At 40.2% G+C, this 19,737-nt stretch overlaps 1 protein-coding gene across 3 annotated transcripts in view; it reads right to left on the bottom strand.

The window, feature by feature from the left end:
• Positions 1 to 19,737, bottom strand: part of OGDHL (oxoglutarate dehydrogenase L) — a 56,548-nt gene continuing 36,811 nt past the window's right edge. For all 3 annotated transcript variants that reach the window (XM_040564022.1, XM_040564023.1, XM_040564024.1), the window contains exons 17-23: positions 12,683 to 12,861; positions 8,900 to 8,971; positions 7,327 to 7,452; positions 6,099 to 6,171; positions 3,566 to 3,729; positions 2,801 to 2,955; positions 1 to 2,069 (exon numbers count right to left, since the gene is read on the bottom strand). In XM_040564022.1, coding sequence (XP_040419956.1) covers positions 1,946 to 2,069; positions 2,801 to 2,955; positions 3,566 to 3,729; positions 6,099 to 6,171; positions 7,327 to 7,452; positions 8,900 to 8,971; positions 12,683 to 12,861 — 893 coding nt within the window. In that variant the 3' untranslated portion in view covers positions 1 to 1,945. The remainder of the gene's footprint in view (positions 2,070 to 2,800; positions 2,956 to 3,565; positions 3,730 to 6,098; positions 6,172 to 7,326; positions 7,453 to 8,899; positions 8,972 to 12,682; positions 12,862 to 19,737) is intronic.

The raw sequence follows: 19,737 nt of genomic DNA on the forward strand, positions 1-19,737 counted from the left end.
TTATTTTATTTTATTTTTACCATCTTGCTGTCTCCAGGCCAAGTGAAGGAACAGCATGAGGTACACATCCCTTTTTGGTAACCTACTTGTACTAGTACTAGATGATCATAACTCAAAGTTTTTAATAAAGCTTTTTATTTTGACAAGATAAGAAGCTTTTCAGCATCACTTGACTCTTTGCATCAGGCATAAACTGTCAAGCCTTATTATATCACAACCAATATAGCAACAGCAGGGTAAAACTTCCTGCCGGAACCACAAGCATGTCCCAAGAGCATGCTCAGGACAGGGAATTGGAGACGGGGGTGAAGTCTCATCCATGTGTTTTCCAGTCACTTGTTCTGAGCAGATCTAGCACAACCCTCAGGCACTGCAGGGGCACAGGGTCTTCCTGCAGACAGTTACTTTTTCCTACTTCAACACAGGCACGGCCATTCCTCTGCTTCCTGTTACGCCACTTCTTTCCTTAACCGTGCAGTTCCCTTTGCCATCCAGCAGAAAGAAGAGAGGAAGCCTCCTGCCACTACATAGCCTAGAGTGTTGCAGAAACCTGCAGTCACGAGGCTCACCCAGCCCCAAGCTCTCCTGGGGCAGATGGAACAGAACTTCTGACACTAGATCTTATATTAAGAGAGGAGAAGAAAGCTGTATCCATCCTCCTTCTGGCACTGCAGAGGAAGCATAAGCAGCAGCAGTATGAGACCACCCTGCTACACAGTGCCGCCAATGAAGCCAAGCACTCTCTCCCCAGAAGAAAAACAACCCCTGCTGTTCCCTGCCACAGAACCTCTGCTCATGGACCCACTGTACCTCGGCTGCCTGGCACAGGGCCAGCTCTTAGAGGCAGTTCCCTTTTATGTCCATACTGAAAGCATGTGGCAATTGATTGACAGGTAAACACAAAGGACAAAAAAATCAATTACTTCTTGTACAAAAACACGGCATGTGCTTTTGGTGAATCAGTAACTGTTGCTTGCCCACCTTCCTCACCATAAAAATGGATGATTAAATCAGGAGCGGGTACTTCAGTTTAATTAATATCAGCAAGGAAATTTGAGGCAGGGATAAGCACTGGACAAAGCAGAGAACCCATGACTTGCTGACAAACACAGATTTCTCATCCAAATACAGTCTTTTTACAGGTGCTACCATGTCAAATCAGGTAGCTCAGGGAGTGGGAGCAATTGGTGCTATCACCTCTTACTTTGAAGGCATTTATCCAGCAGCTGGCTTCTGCTAACTTCAACTGATAACTAATTGCTGTCAGCTGTGGTCAGTGCCATTGTGTTCAGTGCCACTGTGGTGCCTCCATCTTATACCTAAATAATCTACACCATTTTTAATTACCCATAGTTTACTAACTTTGTAATCTTGACTTCCTATTTCTAGCCTCCTCCTCACGTCACCAGGCTACCTTACCATCTCTTCCCAATACCCACACCCTGTGCATTTCCCTACCAAAATCACCTATAGGTGTGATGGTAGCACCCTTTGCTTTTCGGTTTCATTACTCCTCTCCAATATATCTAGAATTAACTGTCAATCATTGTTCTGGAACAATGCATCTTATTTCCTTAGTGGCTTCCTCTCTTCTTTTTCAGGGATATGCACAGTTGCATCATGTTTTCCATGCCTGTTCTACTTACTTAGAGCAATTAGACACTGTCCACAGTTTGAGATCAGAGCCTCACTGAGCTAGACACTGCACCCTTGGATAGGAGGCTCCTTGTCCCAAAGAGTTCCCAATCTAAATAGACAAGTAACAAAAAATGGTGGAAGTTGGATTTTTTTTTTTCTTACAAACTGGGGAGCAAGGTGCAGTGTAATGAAGTCAGCTGCTGGATCCTTACGTAATTTCCAGTATTTTTCCCATTCACTTTTAATTCCTTTTTGGATGCAATGGTTTGAGACAGTACTGGAATGGAGATGAGTTGGTGCCCTGCAGTTAGAATGTCTTTCCCTCAAAGGCCTCCAGGTTGAAAGCTGTATCCAAGAACCTTCTGAGCGACACCAGATGCGTGTTCTTGTTGCCTGTGGCAGCTGCAGCAGCAGGCTCTCGGCCAACATACCTTTGTGACAACAATAATTGGGCAGAGAAATGAGGTAAGAAGAGAAATTATTTTGACACTAACAAGCATATGAACATGCTGCTAAATGCATTTAAGTTAACTTGGCAGATTTGAACATTTTATCATCAATCTTTCTTAAATAAAAATATAATCAAATCTAATTTGTACCATCAGTTATACCTTCCAGTCAGCTTCCACCTCTTTCCCCCTCACTGCATCTTCTCCCCCATCCCTCCCACGGCAGACAGCTACACTATCTCATAATTAGATAACTTGCTTTTGGCAATGAAGACTCTCATTCCTTCAACAGCTGTATGTGCAGATTTGAGAGTCAGTCATCTAAAATAAATGCAAAGGTATCTGACTAGACTGAACTCTTGCAACCACTATTTTCTCCAAAAATGTGAAATGTGGAGTGAAATTCTCAGAAAAGACAGATTCTTAGACAAGAAGAAAGAAAAAGCCAGGAGAGCTAAACACTGTGCTAAGTGGCAATAAATACAGAGCTAGTTGCTGCTGATTTTCTTTTAGAACTACAAGGAGGAACAAGATACACGTTATGTATTTGAGAAACAGTTGCCTAGGCTTTTCCCTCCTTCACCCGAGAACCCCAACTCAGAGAATTTTTTGATTTGTGGGGAACTTGCCTTCCCCATAAATAAAATCCTCAAGTCAAAAACGTGACAAACAAATCAGGCCAGGAGACAGAGCAACTGCTTAAAGTCTCATACCATATGGGTCGTGTGTGGTTCACAATAGTGCGGAAACGAGGTTTGACATAATCATAATATCCACTGTTTTTGTGTTCCTCCTGACACCAAACTAGGTCAGCACCTGGATACTTTTCAAGCTCTTCTTTGAGCAAGTCAAATGGGAATGGTGAGATCTGGAAAGAGACGTTAATAACTCGCAAAGCTTTCTCTTACATGGTTTTAGCACATGGTAGTATAACTATTGCATATTGCAACCAACCATTAGTACCAATTAGTACCACACTAATTTAATAGCCATGTTTGTTAAGGTGATTCATATTTTTTAAATTGTTTTCATGCTGTCAGAAGTGAATACACACGTATTTTATCGTTTCACAGATATGAACAGAAGTAACTTATAGTCCGTATCTCCTGCATTCCTACAAGTTTTTCTAGTAAAGTAGCTGCCACAATACAAGTCCATAATTAGGGTATGACAATATAGCCGCCAAGTGTTGTTTACAACACCTAAACCCAACAGACTGGATATGTAAATTTAAGGTGCCATCATGCTGTAACATTTTTTTGTTGTTGTTATCTTGTTCTGAAAAACTCACCAAGCATTCTTTATCTCATTGTCCACTACTTCTCCACAAAGCCACAAGGATTAAATGATGTCTTGTCAGTTCTTTAAGAATGCCAGCTATCACCATCATTTCTGGCAAGCGCCATCTTTAAAAGCATAGCAACCCCTTGCTGAAAGTCTCCCCAAAGATCCTGTCTTCTGAGGGTCAGAGAGCTCACCTGCTCAAGTCTGGTTATAGCTACTTGTTTCTCCAAGTCTTGATTCTTTCTCTCTTTCACAAGATCATAGTACACTTTTCCTGTACAGAAAATCACTCGCTTGACCTCATGTGGTGCATGAGCTGCCAGTCCGTTCTCAGGAATCACACGTTGAAAAGTGGTACCTAATTAGAGCAAAAATTAGAAAAGTGCTCTCAGTGGAACTGACAGTGGAATAAAGCAGCACAAGAAACTATCCTTTACTGAGCAATCAGCAGGCTGCAATGGTCATGGTGTTCTGTTACCTCCCTGTTGTCACAACTTTTCAGATCAGCAGTTCTTCTCAGACAGCTCACAAGAATTTAAAAGACTGACAATAATCCATTCTTCCACACTTAAAAGGAAGAAATACATTAACAGTGAATTCCTCTTTAGTTTTGTGTTGTGCATTACACCTTCAATTTTAAGTTACAGAATCATGGAATCATAGAATATACTGAGTTGGAAGGGATCCACAAGGATGACCAAGTTAACTCCTGGCTCTGCACAGGACCCCCAAAAATCAAATCATTTGTCTGAGAGTGTTGTCCAAATGCTTCTTGAACTCCAGCGGGCTTGCTGCCATGACCACTTCCCTAGGAAGCCTGTTCCGGTGTCCAACCAACTGCTCAGTGAAGAACTTTTTCCTAATATCCAGCCTGAACCTCCCCTGTCACAGCTTCATGCCATTAAAGCTGATGGGATAGCTCACCTTTGCTTACAGTTTTATTCAGAGATCTACCTGAAATATTTTTTCTTCTTCCCAAGATGATATCAACCATGTAACAGTAACACAATTACAAAATTTTAGAAGTTTATACATAAAAGCAGAGCACATATTCATAATGAAACTAAATATGGTAACTGTAGGAATACTTACAAAAGCACACATGCAACTGATGTATATTTATGTGATTTAAACCTCTGTTTGAGAGCTAAAACAGCATTAGCCAAAGAAAGAATTAGTATAGTACTGAGCCATATGTATAAGTGCTAAGATATAATTTCAGATGTATGTCTTGACTGCTAGATATCTTTTCCCTGTGATATCATCTCCCAGGAGAACAATTTGCTTGGGATATATGAAACTGGAAAGAATGAAAGCCAGTAGTCTTGCACTGGCAGGAAGAGGGACTTGATGGTCTAAAAGATCTTTTTCTTTGCTCCTTTCTGTGATTGATTAGACATATTCCCACATTAACCAGCTGGAAGGCAGCAGACAGTGGCATGACCTCCCAGTCTGAATCAGCACACCCACTTACCAGAAGAATAAGCTACTGCTTGAAGAACCATTTATCTTGGGGGTAGAAAAGCAGCAACACAAACATATGAAAGAGGAACTGATTTATGTCAGAATTACCCTGTCTCAGTGAACAGCAGAATTCATCATTAAAAAAAACTGAATCTGTGCTTCATTGGGTCAGCTGGCTCAGCTTTTAGTTAAAAACAAAGCAAAAAGAGTCAGCTCAGAGTCAGCAGTACTTTACTTCTTGCTGTCATCTTCAGCAGGAACATGAAGGTATGTCAGAATTGGATGTTAACTGGGAATTTTGGCTGCTACTGAGGATTAGCCTGAAGTAAATGGGGCTCCCAAGACTTAAAGAGACAAATCACAATCCCTATAAAATTTCTAATCTGACTCATTCTAAAAAGCTTTTAAGCAGTAATCAAAACCCACAAATTTCTTTGCTTGAGAAGCAAACTTTACTCACAATAAGGAGACATTGCAACGTTTATGCATGTTTATATACTGTAACACACTTTTAAAAACCTGAGCCATTACTCTCTGCTGACAGCAATCAAGACCCTAGCTAGAACTTGAAACAGACCACCACACCCATGCACATTTGCTCACTCTGAACAACCACTTTAATCATTTACTATGTTTCACTGCATTTCCTTATGCCACTCTAATACATTCTAGCCAGTGCATGGCAAGACCAGTTCCTCCCTTTTTGGTGTTACATCTGCAGCTGCTATGTGATCTGGTGATGCTGATGGCACACCAACAGCAGCTATGGGCAGTAGGGTACAGATCTGAACTCAGTGTTTCACTCGTCTTACTTTAGATCACTGGTGTGACATGGCAGCCCCAGAATTGAGTATTGTAATAAGGAAATGAGATCTTTGTTCTTCCAAACGGGCACAGTGTGATTACAACCCATCCTTCACATTTATGGATACAGTACAAAAAGCAATTCAAGTTTTTAAATGAAGGGAAAAAGAGCAGGGGGACCTAATACTAAGGAGAACATCCCTATAGAGAAGGGAATGCACTTTCCACAGCCTTTGAGATTAATGTCTGGTTACAAGACAACCTGTTAAAATCAAGAATCTGTATTTGAATGCAGACTTCAGCCAAATTCCAAGCTAGATCTTGTTACAACAGTTCTGCACAAATTGAGCCAAAGGAAAAGGCAAACTCCCTAGAACAGTTTCTTTTCTTCGCACTTCCAATTTGATGTGTGACTTGGTATAGCTCATTATTTGTTCGTAGTATTTTAAGATGACCCACCAGACACCATTTCATCAAAACTGGATTTAGCTTCTGGATGCCTCAGCAGTGACTTGGGTGTCAAAACGATGAGCTGTAAAACAGAAATTTTTCCAGCACTCAGGAGCAGCTTTATCTACATTATTATATGCAATATTTTTTAACAGTCTTCATACAAAACTGACAATGACAAACTAAAAATGCTACAGATCTAATTAAAGTGAATAACAAACACAGTAAATTGGATTTTTTTTTCTGTTTTGAAAGCCTATAAAGTTTCATAATTGTTCAAAAGATTTGGTTAATTCATTCCCTATAAAGGTTCTCAAAAAGCATTACTTTATGCTCCCCTTTAAGAACAAAATCAAAGCACTACGAACCACTAAAATATCCAATAGTTTTATCTTAGTATTCAAGTTATAGAGGAGCCAAATGGCTTCAAAGGTTAACATAGAGCTTTCTCCAAAAATCCACGCGTTTCAGCACCTACGTCTGAAATCAGCTAGCATCTGAAAGAATTCACAGCAATTGCTTTCGAAAGGAAGAAACAACAGCAACACTACACAATTTTAGCATTAAATAAGGTCTAAAAAGGATAAACATCTCAGAGTGATGGAGCACTTTGGTCAACTCTGCCAACAGAAACCAGCTGGGAAGGTGTATTCTAGGGAAACCCAGCTTGATCTCCCAAGTTTTCTCTTGCTGTACCAGCAGCCACTATTGTAGTTACAGCAAACACCTTAATGCAGTGATGCAAATCACAGTGCCTTACACCATGTAGTTATCCCAGTTTAAACATGAAGAAATTTGCAGTTGTGAATTCTTCTTAATGTTGTAGAAGAATATCTCTAAAAGAGGAGAGGGAAAGTGTCTGGCACTGGAGTAGAACCAACGTAAGACTCCCAGACACAAAGAGCTGGTTTTAAAGATGGCAGTCACTGCCCGTACAAGTACACACGTTTTTGAAGTACCAGCACTTAGACATGCAGATTATAGTTATGTAACCTATTAGTTGCACAGTGTCTTGTCAAAATCATCTAAAGGTCTGCACAACCAGAAAGAAGTACAGCTGAAAAACAAGTTTTAGAATTTTAGAGAGAGATGAGTTTTATTCCACCAAATTAGCCACCTTCAACCTGCATTCAATTAAGACTTCACCAAGGATTAACCTTCCTTTCAGCAGTATGACAGACACAAAGATCCCCTCTTCACGTGAGGGTTAATACACCTAGAATAATAGTAACTTTACCGGTTTTCTGAAAGGTAGCAAGATCTGTCTTCTGAGGACATGAAAGTAATTGGCTGGAGTTGAACAATTCACCACAATCCAGTTGCATTCATACAGCTGGGAAACTTCAAACTGCTCACTGAACTCCTGAGAGAGATATTAAAGCCATCAGAAAAATATCTAAAAGACCAGAAAAAAAAGGCTTAAAAGACATCTTTCTATTTCTGACTCTCACCAACTCCCTTTCTCAGAAAACTTAATTAGCAGAGCTCTGTTGAGATTATATTATTAGCTAGGGAAGCGTCTCTACAAAGCATTCTTCTGTTTCTACTTTTTCCTAAAAGCATGTGCAAATAAAGGCAAAAAGCTTCCTTTAATTTCAGCAAGCTTGGAAGTCCAGGAAGGAAGGGTGAGGAGGACTAGCACTTCAGGAGGTATACGGCACAAAGTAGATCCCCTTCGAAAGTTTCCTAAAACAATTACTCTTTTTTTTTTTTTTTTTGAGTATATAGTTAACTCCCCCCCCTTTTTTTTTTTTATAGGTGTCCTGCCCTCTTATATTATCTTAATACATAATTTTCATGTTCTACGTTTATGTATTTTATAACTACAGTTTTGTTATAAACATATATGAATGCACATAGGGATATAAGTAAGCATATATGCAGGTATAATCTCAGTACAGACTGGTGCAGCATCTAACACAATGACATCTGGGTTCACGTCCTGAACTCTTACTTAGCTCGTATGATAAAATTTATAACTTGCTTATTATGTGCAAATAACAGTCCTTAAAAGTAGTCAGTGAAACAGGTCTTTATTCTGCCAGTACACTGACAAAAAACACTTTCAGATGAGGAAGAACATTGATCTGTAACTATCACTACCCCCAAGTTAACAGAATCAGGGCCAAAATTGAAATGCATCCATTTTCTATTTATTTATATATATAAATGGATCGCATTTTCAATTGATGTATAACAGTGCTTCTTAGGAATCTGCAGTGGGGAAGAGGATGCCCCAAATCCTGTAGAGATAAGTACTTTATCTGTAGAAATGAATGATCAAACTCTAAAGGTCTTAACTGAATCAAATTTAGAAATTGCCTTTACTTTCATGCTCCCAGCAGTATAATTTGGGACTACTGCAAAAAGCCAGGAGTAGTTTCACATGGCCTCCTCTAGAAATTTGCTAGAGAAACCTATTTGCAGTATGCACAGCAATATATACAGACAGAATCACTGGCCCTGAGGAACAGCCATAAAGAGATCATGCAGCCAGAGATTAATTGTATATGATCTCAGCTTTGAAATGAAACAGCCTAGACTGCACAGTTCCATTATTTTTACTGGGATCAACTTAATGTTACACCAACTCTTGAAGCTGAATTTTATCCCACTACACCTAGCCAAAAAAAGTGATTCTGACCAAAAAAAGTACCTTAAATTTTTTTCTTCTGTGGCAAATAACTGAGTGTTACTCATGGCAATAAAATGATTTCTCAGATGATGAAGCCAACACAACCCAGGTCAAAATAAATCTCCGAGAAGCAAAGAGCAGAAAAAAGGATAGGGCCTTTGACAAATCTACTTACCGGATAAGCATCAGAATCGTCATTGCTCATCTGCAGAAACCTCTCAGGCCTGGCTGATGAATGCTCTGGACCCTGGTAATCATATAATTTAAAACAACATTAAAAAGCCAAATCAGCACTTAGATATCAGTCTAGGCTACTCGCTGCATAAGTACTTCCTTTCACCCTCACAGCTCTGCACCAGACTGCACACCTGCTCCCCAGACAAAGACATCAGAGCTTGCAGCAGTGAGAAGAGATGAGAGGACATGCCACACCACTGGAATTGTCTTCCATAAACTGTTTTCGTAGGAGGTGGTTAGGTTTCACATGAATTTCCAATACTTTTACCTGCAAAAGGGTAGTAGGTCCATCTGGACACAACAATGACCTTGCTAATGCAGGGCAAAAAGGTGCAGGAGGAATGTCAGGAGGAGAAACACTGTGTGTCTTAGCATACCGCAGTGTCTCTTACTTTGGGGGCAAACCACACTTGTATGCTAAAAAGAAGCCAATGCAATGTTAACTGCTGACTATTTTTGTAATATTAGCAAAAAATGCAGGCTCAGGACCACTCTCTTACCATCACTCATTGACCAGTACGGGACAAAAAATAGCCTAAATGAATGCTTCAGCTAAAACGGATCAAAATGCATGTAAACATTACCTGCCAAATCAGCTACGATTATTGCCTCAAGAGGCGTTTTACACTCTGTCAAAGTACAGAACACTTACATCTGCTTTCTCACTAGTAGTACCCAAGGTGATTTCTTTTAATGCACAAATATTGTTAGATCCCTTTTATACTAACAAAACATGCCTGGTGGTCACAGAGAATATCAGGAATAAGAAGTGTAACAGAATGTTGTCTTCCCTCTCACATCCTCATTTGTAATGGATGAGGGAAAGCTGTGAGGAGTCGGAGAACACAGTGTGCTTTTTTATTTATCACTAATGCTGGCAGCCTTTGCTTGTTCAAGTGACAGTTACTGTTAGGAAGGACTTTCATTTTGGAGACAGGCTCAAGGTATTTTAACCTTAAGACATGAACTATTACACCTCTCAAATTTCTCCATGGCTCCTAAGCTAATGATGTTTACAAAGAGCTTTTCTCTTTATATGTCTTTGTCTGTCATCATAACTTCCTGTGTTGAAACCTTAATGTACAGTCTCCAAAATCACTCATTATTTTGACAGCTAGTAGTTTACTTTGATTCAACACATGATTGTCTCTGCTTTCAAGCGCAGGATTCACCGTACGCCATGCACTAAGGGAACCCAAAGGAAAAAACAGTTTCTTCACTGGCAACGAATGAGAAACAGAAACAGCCACAAACTGTGCCTTGCACAAGTATTCTCTTGAAGTCTGTCTCCACTTCTGAGATGCAAAATAATCTGGTTAGAAAAGTCTAAGTGCTTGAGAAGAAGCAGCAGCAAAGCCACGCAAAGCTATGGTGCACAGAAACAGCCCAATATTGCAGTACCACTGCTGTACACATCTATTTGCAGTAAATCAAACACTACACTGAGTACAAACTACAAGTGTACAAACACGTTGCTCCACGAGCACACTGAATTGACTAGGCTGGAAGCAGAGATGTCACTAACAAACAATTACAGGAGAGACACGTGAGGCTTCCCTAACATGCACACACACACATTGCCCCAGCAACAACCTCGACCCAGAGCCTCAATGTTCCCATCCATCTTGGGTTTCTCTGCTGACAATGCCAGTCAGACTGCCAGGAGCTGCTGCGTGGGATGGGGTAGGGTTTATTTCTATTGTGACCACTTCTCCAGTGAGACCTATACTGAATCCATTAGCTACTTGCAGATGAGTCCCCACGGAGCCATTCGGCAGCAGAGTCTTTCAATCACAGCCAACTTGCCTGTGAATGCATGACCTAGAGGTGAAGGGATCCATATCCCATTACGAACCCTTCCCCAAATCATTCTGTCCCCACCACTGTAGTTAGAGAGAACAGCACTCTTATAATGGAAAACTCCTCCAGGAAGATAACGGATTTCAGCAGCCTGGTGGGATTCTTAAATACTCCCCAAACACCTGACACTAGCAGCAAAACAAGCGTGTTTCAGAAGAGCTGGGCAAATCTTAGCTGCCAAGTGGCTATGGGAAAAGAAAGATTACTGTATTGTACGTAGCAGAGAAGCAACTCCCCTCAGCTGAGTGCTTCCCTGCAGAGGACCACACTTCCTGCTGAGGGCACATTCAGGCTGTCCCTCCTGATTCGTCTGAAAAAAAATATATTAATTTATCAAAACTCTTGTGAACAGCATCAGACCTTTCATTCTATACACACAAATGGGAATGGATAGCCATTCATAAGATATGAATGCACCCCAGCATATCAGGACAGGATTGTAATTGAATGGAAATAAACTGAATTGTTTGTGAGAATGGAAATGATGCAGTTAGTAGCGAAAGGATCAGAGCATTTTTACTGATAGAGATTGCTGCTGTGGCTCACACCATGCTTTTCTTAATAGAAAATTAGAAACATGCATGCATCAATTCATGAATGTCAATGCATTTGAAAAGCAGAAAATTAACCTAGCCCGACATGATGCAAATATAACCTTTAAAAATAATTTAAAATATTTGAAGAACAATTCTACTGCTGGTAAGAACTTCATGAACATTACATGGAAATGGGGAATTTCTTATTATATCACAGTCACCTAATGCCAATGATTTTTGAAGTTTTAAAGTTTTGTATCATTTCATTACAAGTGAATTTAGTGCTGTTTACACAGGCATGCTTCATTTAAAATAAAACTGAGTACTGCATGTTTTCTTTTTTATTGTACACTAATAATCTAGCTTTCTAGGGAAAGAAGGCAGTGTCTTATGTGGCTTTGTTTGTTGTTGTGATTTTTTTTCTTGCATTCACATGCTGCTAGCCAGTAACACATTAAGTTTGTCACATAGCAAGGAAAAAGAGGTGCATACCACTAAGCAGAACACAAAGCTAAGCACTCAAAAATATTTTTCTCTTGTTCTCACTGATCAATCTGTTCACATTAATTTTTGTAGCACTGAAACAGTCCAACACATGAACAGCATCCTCCCCCCCCCGCCTTGATATATCACCATGGGATTCCCACTACACCTGTGGATTTCACAGACAGAGCAAGGCACAGTCGTCTGTGTTTCACTCCCACTCACCATTCAGTGTACTGGGTCTGGCTGGGGTGGAGTTCACTTTCCCTCAAGTGGCCCATAGAGCACTGTGCTCTGCACTTGTAGCTAGAACTGTCCTGCTACCACAGCAGTGTTTTGGCTACTACTGAGCTGTGCTGGCACAGCACCAGGACTCCCTCTGACCTCCCTAGAGCCAGTAGGCTGTGGGTGGGCAAGAGGTGGGGAGGGGACATGACCAGGGCAGCTGACCTAAACCATCCAAAGGGATATTCCACCCCATATGGTGTCACATTCAGAAATAAAAGCTGGGAAAGGGGAAGAAGGGAGGGCTCTCGTTATGAAGACGTCTGTCCTCCCAAACAACCACTACGTGCATTGAAGCCCGGCTTTCCAAGACATGGCCAAGCATCACTTGCTGTTGAGAAGCAGAGAATAATTCTTTTCTCCCTTTTTACTTCCATGTGGCCTTTACTTGTTTATTCTTTTTCCTTTAATTAAATTATCCTTATCTTAACCCATGAGCTTTTTTTTTTCCCCACCATATTCCTCTCCCCTCCCCTTCGAAGAGAGGGAGTGAGAGTGCAGTGTGGTGGACTTTAGATGGCCCTTGATGTGGAACCACCGCAGTCAGCAGCCCTTACCATTCCTTCCATGCCGTGTGGCAAGAGCAGAACAATCCCATTGTGACGAACCCACTTAGCCTGGCCCGAGCTGATGAACTGGTCTATGATACACTGCGCCGTGTTGTGGAAGTCACCGAACTGCGCCTCCCAGCACACCAGGGCGTTCGGACTTGCCATAGCAAAGCCAAGTTCAAAACCTAAGAAGCAGAGAAGTAGGAGAATTAGAAAAGAAACAGACTTGCTGAGAATTCTGTTCATTTCTCATACAAAATTAAATCAAAAGAAAACCAAAATGAGAGCATGAGCTGGATTTTTTTAGCCCTGTTATAAATCAAGCAGTTTTCCATACTAACATTTTCAACGGAAAGATTAGCAAATAACCTTTTTGCAATATTGACTCCGATCCTTCGGAACTTTCCTCAAACACGTAAATATCATAGGATTATTAAATGAACAATTAAAACACCTCCTCCAGCTCAGAATTCTGTGTGAAGTTTTCCCAAGAGGTCTTAGAGGTAGATACCATCTTCTCCTGTAGAAATCCACTTGTGGTCTAGGACTAGCTCAACAACCTAATTGTTAATTTTCTGACTTGCACGGCCAAGCCCAACACCATCAAATTTCCCCCCCCCCCCCACTCACGCAGCAACAAAATTTTTGGTGACATCAATATTGAGTCCTTAGGCAGGATTACAGCCTTCAGATCTTTAAAAAAGCTGGAATGTAAGAGCTGCATGGAGACACACCGCATGGTAAGCCTTCGGCAGGGTTATGGATCCTTTAGGTCTCTGCCTCTGTGGCAGAGATGAGACTGGAAGTGCTCTTTGTGGAGAGGACATCATGCTTCAGCTAATGAAAACAAAGGCATGCTCCTGTCTCTCCGTTCCTTATCACACATCTCAGCCCCTTTCCAGGTGGTTTACAGTGACAGGCAAGTGCAGAAATTTCCCTAACCTTGTGCTGTTTGCACTATGAATTCAAACAACTCCACACAGAACAGAAAATCCCTGCATTCCTCTTTACTCAGCTACACCAAAAGTTAACACAGCAGGACAACCATACAACAGCAGCCCTGTTGACAACAGCACAGGTGTTCTGCACAGAGCAAGACAGGCAGTTTGTTGTCTGCTCTTAAATCTTGTCAAGTCTCAAATGTAACTGAAGGCTCTCAACAGGCTCCATGGATCTCTCTCAAAGTCAGACATGAATTGCTGCTCTCATTGAAAGCCCTGCAGTAGTATGATAAAGCCCCAGCTCTATGACAGGGACGGGGGAGATGATTGGAAAAGAAAGGGAAGAAAACCAACCTGCTACTGCAGTATAAGCTAGGTCATCGATTCCTAGTGGCTCTGCTAAGGCAAAAGACCTCTCTCAAAAGACAGCCTCTGCTGTGAGGCTTTAACATGCAGAATCTCATGTCAAGTCAGAATAAGGAAACCTAGCTATGTGCAATGTACCTGTCTCACTTTAATGACCACACTTAAATTTAGGGTATTTTTCTACACCGTGTGTCACGGTGAACCCCTAAATCTGTATTTGAAAAACTCAAACCACTTGGAAGAGATGAGTTTAGCATCTCTATATTCTCCACACACAGAAAACTGCTTCAGAGTCACCAGCAACTGAGAGCTGGCCTGCCTCATATAATTTGTGATTTATACCCAGGCCTATCTTCAGTGAATACAGGAATTACTTTAAACAAAACTATAAAACCAGAACAACAATAAGCAGTAACAGAAAGCAATACACAATAATAAAAATAATAACAATTAAAAAAAATAAAAAACTTTTATGATGGCCCAGCATACCAGGAATAGGGAAAAAAAGAAAACCTGTGGCACATGCAGTATGTGAGTTATTTTAAGGTTATCAGTGCAAACTAATTGATTTAGTTGTGAAGAATATTTCAGGGTCAAGTCAAACCTATTCAAACTTTCTTTGCCCTTTTTAGTTTTGTTCAACTTTTACTTTATGCTATCATAGAGATACTCAGAGCTCTAAATTAAGATCGAGGTCTTCACATGCTGGATGCCACAAATACATACAAGTAGTTCCTTCCCTGAAAGATTTACTGACAAGCTGGAAAAAAAGGGTGAAGGACTAACATTTCCACCCTGTAAAATTGAGAACCAATGAACGTATCGTTACGGAAAGTTTAAACTAACTTGTCCAGTTCCACAGGGAAAACCCACAGCAAAACTATTATGAGCCAGGCATATATAAAGCAAGTCCCTCTCTGAACAAGAACTACAAGAACGTCCTTCCAACACTTTACATGGACACAGGTCAACTATGTATAAGACTGAAATCGCTCTAGCTTAACTCTAACCTTTCCTGGAAGGTTAGTAGATGGACAACTACAGAACAAATTAACTGCATGAGACAAACAGCAAGACGAGCTCCAAGTGAAATTGTTTATTTGTGGAGGTAACAGCTTTAGCATACTACTTTTATAGTGTCTTCATAGCACGCTCCTCAGTGATTCCAACCCAGCTTTTTGTTTACCATCTCCATGGCAAGAAATCTTTGAGTCACTTGGCTTCTGGAGTGCTGAACTCTAAACAATCCATCCATGACTCCAGCAGATGCTCGTGTTCTCACCACAAGGAAACGGGCAGGTTGGGAGGGCAAAAGGAGACCACTAAGTTAGCAACTTAAAGACAGTCTGGCTATGACAGTGCATTACCAAAGAGGATGGTTTTTGCTGACCATTCCTTCGGCCTGACTGCTTGGATGGCCTTTCTTTCACAACATATTTTAAATCTCTGTCCTCCTTATTTCTGTGACTATTGTTTTTAGCATAATGCAAACAGGGGGAAAACCTACACAACTCCTTCAATGCACGCTCCCAAAGGTATCTGAGAAATAGATTTCCCTAGGTAGGCTTGAATCCCATTCTAATTTTACACAAGCATTAAGAGACCATTTCATCTGATTGGGTGACATGGTTGAGAAAATATGCAATATGTTCAAGGCTTATTTGCGCATATGCTGCTCCCTGTAAGGATGGGGTAATCTAGCTTTTAGAAAAGAAAAACCTGAGGTCTTGACCACTTTGAGTTTTCAGTAATCACACAGTGCTTTTTGAAGAGTATGGAGCTAAATGCGCATTTAAAACTTGGTCAGAGCGCACACATGATTTTGATTCATATATTGAAATCATCCATAAATTTCATATGGAAAAAAGAGCACCATTTCTCACTACCTATCTTGTTGCTCACTTTGTGCTAGTAACCTCCACAAGGTGATGCTGTCACAGGTGAAGTTGTATTAAAAGATGTGATCCCAACACCAATACCTTTTGCAAGCTTTCTGACGGCCATGAATATACTTTCTCAAATATGTTTAAATGTTATCTACACATTCTGATTAATATTTTGAAATTACTACTACAAGGACTACTATTTCATGGAACGTGTGTCTGTGGTATATCTACCTCTGGTATATCAGAACTCACTTTCCACCATGCAAACGACAATAAGAGTCTTAAAGATGTTAAAGACATTAAAGATGTTCGTTCTACCAGAAATTATAGCACTTGCTAAGAAGTCTGTTGAGAATTACTACTTCTACATGCATGTGGAGAAAACTAAAGAGCTAAACAGTGCTAAATATATTTTTATATAATATATATTTATATAGGTAGAAAGCTGTCTAGACAGATGCAAGGTGGACAGGTTGAGGTGCTTTTCCTGAAAGGGATTTGTTGGGGCACCAGGTGTATCCAGGTCAGGGAAGGTGACCTGCGCTACAAAGATTCCACAGTTCTAGAGGTGAGATGTGACTACAGGGCAGCAGCTTGCTATCCAGGACCCCTGAGAGGGCTTAACTTCAGACAAGAGTAAAGGGTTAAAAAACTGCAGCAGACATTACAAACTTGTATTGCTTGTGTCTGCAGAGACCAGAACTGAACATTTCTTCATAATCCCGTGCAAACTTTGTCATTTTAAAAGGATTAATTCTTATACAGCTAGACACTGAGAGAACAGGTTTAAGCTGTGAGGAAACCGAGTGCCAAGTCAACCAGGCTGCAGGGTGTAGCTTTCAAAGAAGGAAAGGTGAAACATCTGTACCACCCAGAAAGTGCTCGAGAGTCCCCAGGCAGTTCCTGAACTCCCAGCTGCCTCTCAGGGCTCAGAGCACACCATGGCACAGGGGACCAGGATCCACACAGCAGTTTTGTGTCTCTCCCTCTGTTTGGAAGCCTACCAAACAAAAATACACAGCACTTGACTAAGGTTGCAAAACTAATGTTTTAATTGCTGAAGTTCATTAAGGTCCCTAGATGGCAGCCATAGCAGAAAGGCGTGTTTCTGTTAGTCCAGTTCCTGCTGTGCTCCCTTACTGTTTTTCCATCACTCTGGCAGAGGAAGAGGTGCTTTCAAGCAAAGTGGCAGCTTACACAGCATATTATGCTGTGTTTTTCCCCCACAGCGTTTTGCATCGTTGTCATAGAACTGTAGTTCTTCCAATTGACATAAGTGAGGCTACAACTTAATTCAGTACGATTTCAAAGGGATTCAAGGCATGAATGTTAACTAATAGCCATAGATGGCTTGTCAGTGCAGGGATTTACAGCAGAATGAGGAAAGTTACAAAGACAAATATGTGCTATGTTTAATGTAAAATCTAAGCTCAAGGCCTAACAGGGGGATGCATATCTTTTCAAAAACCCAAACATAGTCCGGGACTGGTGGCTGACCCTGTAGAACAGAAACATTCATGCCTTAGAGCTCCATGTAGGTGCCACTGAAAAACTGGTCCTTGCTTTCTACGGTCTGTCCTATTTCCCAACACCATTTCTGACAGATAAGAATATTTTGTACTCCTAACCTTAAAAACATGTTGTTCTGAATGAGCAGTAACACTACATATTTCATCCTAGGAGTGTATTGCAAAAAAAAAAAGTTTAAATGAACACCTGTCCTTTTCCCTTTGTCTTCTGTCTTAACCACAACCTTCCCACTTGAAAAAGCTGTAGTCCAGGTCTCTTAAATTGAAGACTTTGCTGAGCTTTACACTAGTTCCAAGTCTATCATGCTTGAACATTCCCTGGAAGTTCCCAATAGGGGATGCTACAGCCCAAGACCTCTTAAAGCCAGCTTTAAACCTGAGAGAGAATTGCTTCTCCTGGTTGGAGGATCAGCACTACACAAGTCATTCTGAGGGTAGTAAAGAAAGACAGGAGATCCTTTCAAGTATTTAAAAAACGCTGTGGTGTGGACAGCCTGTAAGTTAGTTCTGCTCTTCTCTTCTATCTTGATCAGCAAATAAATGCAGACAAACTTCATGACTTCATACTTCCAGACATTCAGTTTCAATGAAAGTGAAAATTTATAGCTAGATGAGTAGACACAGAACTAAATTGTAATAATCTCAAGATAGCTAAAAATAGGAGACGTAGGATGTCTAATAAGATTATTAGAGGCTGTTAAATACCCTGACTTAATGTCCCATTGCAAACACTTTATTGCTTCTGGTATACAAAACATAAGCAATTGTTTGAGCTATAACAAGACTGCCTTTGTTTTCTAAGAGAAATCAATCACATCAGAGAATCATTTTCAATGGAGTGGTTACATCCCAGGAGTTCCTAACCAGCTCAACAATAACTTTGTGCAAAGCTAACAGCTTTGAACAGGTGCCAACTCTAACTCTTAAGCAGGCTTACTCACCTGCTAAGGAAATAATCTGTAGTTTCATCATGCTGGGCTGCTCAATCCATTTTCACTTAGCTCTAATTCACAGAAAGTAGAGGAATTCCCATAATAATTCTGAGGTGCTGCATGTTTACACAGTCATAAATCAAATTCTTATTATTTTTTTTTTTTTTTTTTTTTTTTTCATTTTAACCTTCCCCCAAATACTTTAGGACATTGATTACACTCCTTCTGTGTAACTGGCTTATGCAGCAGAAGTAACAGGTAACTAAAATCAAATTTTTGTTTTTTTCTCCCCATTTTACAAACTCCTGAAGAATCGACTCCTTGAATTGCAAACATTCACTCGTTCTTCCAGATACTAAAATGATGATGTTACCAGCCAAACAGGTAACAATTTCAATTGCTTCTCTACGATGCTTAACTAGATACAATACACAAGTAAACATACCTGAGAAGGCTGATATGCAAAAAGTTAACAAGGGAGCAGAAGCTTAACTATAAATTCATTTCAGCATAGAAATACGGCATTTTTAGTAAAATAATCATCCACTATCAACTATTTATATTAATATAATGTCCTTTATTGCCAGACGATGTCTCAGACAAGAAGGATTTAAAGTTTGTAACACCTAAAAATCAGTATTGTTAACTTTTAAGAGTCTTTCATCACATCTGCTGAAGCAGAATTGCGCAGAAATGGTACTCTTGTTTTCAGTGTACAAACAAACCTATATTTTGCCCCATTGCTTGCATTCAGTGAAAGGTATTACATCAACCTTCTCATTTCTGCTGCTGAAGGAGGAGGAAGAACAATAGTGAGCAGAATGAGATGAAATTAAAAAAAAAAAAGGAAAAAGGAAAAAGAGAAAAGGAGCTCAGTTGGTTAATTTTTAAAAAACAGAATTGTTGCAATAAGAATTACCCTTCACACCATATCAACACCAGGCTTCCTAGACTGATCAACTGAGATGTAATTTCTGGAATTGTATCAGATTTCAACGATATTCAGACACCTGTCACTTTGTCACTTTCACATGTGGATACATTATTTGAACGTAAGAAAACAAAACCAGAAACCTACAACCGACTTGCCCATAAAATTTGTAGCAACACTATAAATACACTCAAATTAAGAAATCTCTGACCAAAACTGTGAGAAACAGTAGGAAACTGGAACAGCTTTTATAAGAACAGCAACAAAGAATGATTCTATGAAATTAAATTCTTGCTTTCTACCTATGCCAAATATTTTTTCTTATGTTTATACACATTCACTCTTGCACTCTCCTATTTAGAGTTTACATGTAAATGTTATATATTAGCTTACAAAGTTCTGCTCACACCAATTCTGCCAAAGAGCTAAGAAAAATACCTAAAAATCTCAATTCGTCAGCCCATGCTCCAACTATG

Source organism: Cygnus olor, chromosome 7 (genome assembly GCF_009769625.2).
Source record: "Cygnus olor isolate bCygOlo1 chromosome 7, bCygOlo1.pri.v2, whole genome shotgun sequence".
Classification (NCBI taxonomy): domain Eukaryota; kingdom Metazoa; phylum Chordata; class Aves; order Anseriformes; family Anatidae; genus Cygnus; species Cygnus olor.